The 2,547-nt window shown below is 39.5% G+C and overlaps 1 protein-coding gene across 2 annotated transcripts in view; it reads right to left on the bottom strand.

Moving 5' to 3' along the window:
* ARG1 (arginase 1) overlaps nt 1–2,214 on the bottom strand; it is a 10,385-nt gene extending 8,171 nt beyond the window's left edge. Inside the window, exon 1 of one of the 2 annotated variants that reach the window (XM_004673851.2) lies at nt 2,149–2,214. In XM_004673851.2, the coding sequence (XP_004673908.1) occupies nt 2,149–2,205 (57 nt within the window). In that variant the 5' untranslated portion in view covers nt 2,206–2,214. The remainder of the gene's footprint in view (nt 1–2,148) is intronic. The other variant, XM_004673850.2, reaches the window with a different exon arrangement.
* Nucleotides 2,215–2,547: the final 333 nt, after the last annotated feature.

The following is a 2,547-nucleotide window of genomic DNA, read 5'->3' as shown; positions in this document are numbered from 1 at the left end:
TAGCTCTAATTCTTCTTTCACTAAAACCCAACAGGATGCTGCTTGGCTCGTATTTTGCCATCGATTTTATTCGTCTCCATCCTTAGAACTTGGTCTAACATTCCTCCATGTAGGCACTGTATTTTGCAGTGTGTAGTGTATTGACAACAGGGTTTCAGTAATTGGCAATTTGCTAAAACTCCCTGGTTTTTTTTCCATCTCTTTCAAATTTTAAAGCAAATCTTTTAGGCTTAGTTGGTGCAGTGTTTGCTCTAACATGTTTGTTGAGTTTACAGGGTGACATGTGCTAGTCTTCTTTTGCATTTGATTGAACCTGCCTCTCAAGTTGTTTTCTCACTGCTTGTCTTGCTGCTCACTTTGGAAATCATTTTGTTAGCACGACTGAATTTGAACTTGGGTCTCAACCCCTGACTGGCCTCCAGTGTAAAGCTTGAGGTTCTTAAAAATCATCAGCGTAGGTCAGGTGCGCATGATTTGGGATCAGACAGTTCTGTCTGGAATCAGTCAAGGCTGTGCGCCCTAGAGCCAATCACCAAATCTCTCTCGCCCTAGTTAAATATGTGTATTCCCTACCTCATTCTTTGCCACTGTCCACTCCAGCTGCCTTGCAAGGGGGTGGAGTCCCCCTCAAACCCAGCCTGTGCTCTATTCACTAATCTCGTTTGTCTGTTTGTCAAATTCTTCTTTGAAGTGGAAACAGATGTTTATATGTTGGCTTCCCCCTGACCACAAACACTATGGTTTACCTCATGGGACCATGTTTTAATGGAGGATGGATTGCATGTGAAACAATAAGAAATACTGAGAACAAAAAATGAATCATGCTTTACTTCAAAATATTCTCCTCTCAAAGGCCTGTTTTATCAGCATAAATTCTGCAGAGATACAGGGGCCATAGCAAACTTAGGCCTTTCCCTTTCTGTCTGCCTCTGCCTGCCTCCTTCCTTTCCCTCTCCCTTCTGTTGTTATTTTGGGGGGTGGGGGAGAACTCAGGGAGTCAGTTATTTCAGCTGTTTGTGACAACCTATCCCAAGAATAGGTGAGATACTGTGGATTTTGCAATTAACCCTAAGATTAAAAGAAGCACCTTTCTGATAGTGAAATGTCCCTGGGTTTGAGGAGAGATACTTGAAGGATTTCTGGGGTAAGTGAAGCAGTAATTACTGACAGTACAAATGCGGGTCAGGTTTCTAACCTCTGACTTTTTCCAGTTTGTTTTGCAAAGAAAAGCCAGAGTGCACAGCGAAAGTGCCAAACTAAAAAAAGTGCTCTCCAGGTAGTCAGAGAATTATAAGAAAGCTGGAGAACTTGCCATGTAAAAAAACAATGACCAAAAAATTAACTTTCAGAGTTTCAATCACACCCCTTTGTTTTCATTTTTGTTCTTTCTCTCTACCCTCTCTAAGCAAAAACACATGGAAATCTAAGGCATGTATAATCACAGTGTGTCCAGGCCAAAAAACAACCCCTATATTTAAATGTTGTTGCTGTTGTGGCAAGTTTTGGCAATCTGGGATTTCAAAAATCCATTAGTTCTTTCAGTGCTGCTAACTTGTAATCAGTCTCGTTCATTTTTCTTTTTTCTCCCTCAGAAAGAGGTACACAAAGGGTAATATCTAGCCCAGATGAAGACTTCTACAGAATTATTAGATTCCTTATATAATAGGAATCATTCCCAATGTTCTATAAAACAATAACGTTTAGGTTTTCCAGTCTGAAATGATCCTGAATGTTGCTGTCAACCTATGAAGCATTCCTAGGCATTAAATGCTTAACGAAACAAATGTGCTAAAATTCTTTTTCTACATATACACAGCCATAACAAAAGCAATCCAAACATGAACATCGAAATCCAGTAACTGCATTGCAAATGTTGTTCATTTCCATGTAAATAAAACTACATTCTCTTAAAAATATATAAAGAAGAAATTAATAGATTCAAGTAAAGCTAGGGCTAAGATTGAGCATCACAAGATTGGTGGGTTTGCCATAATTATCTCATGTTGCAAAATAGTGAGCGGATTTAAGCATACATATTTCAGAACTGGAGTTTATCATGGAATGCTACTAACCAGACATTAACACCTTACTAAGCTTTAAAGGCCAAAACCTTCTCAGATTCAGTTCTAGCCAGCTCTTTTTACTCACCTGCCCTTTTGAGAAAGGTGCTCCAATGACCCCTATGGATTTTGTCTTGGAACTCATGTTCTGACACTTCTCGTCCCTCCAAACAGTCCCACGCTCTGCAGCCCTAAATGACAGAGAGCATATATTTTTTGCACTTATAATTGGGTTGAACCGGCTTAACCAATGAGGAAGCCTGGCTCCACCTACTAAACCAAAGAAGGACAGTCAAGTGAAGTCTGGCAAGTTCTTCATATTTAAACTAACCAAGGATCCTCCCAGTCTCAAGTGAGAATATTCTTATTGCCAGTTCACATGCACTTTACATGGCTGACAGATAATATTAATCTGTAATCACAATCTTGATTTCCTAATTATCATAATATGTTCTGGATCATAGCCAGTGAATCCAAACCACATAAA

Source organism: Condylura cristata, unplaced genomic scaffold, assembly GCF_000260355.1.
Source record: "Condylura cristata isolate star-nosed mole 26May11 unplaced genomic scaffold, ConCri1.0 scaffold00001, whole genome shotgun sequence".
NCBI lineage: Eukaryota > Metazoa > Chordata > Mammalia > Eulipotyphla > Talpidae > Condylura > Condylura cristata.
The sequence above is the reverse complement of the archived record's forward strand: the minus strand, read 5'-3'. Positions and strand labels throughout refer to the sequence as shown.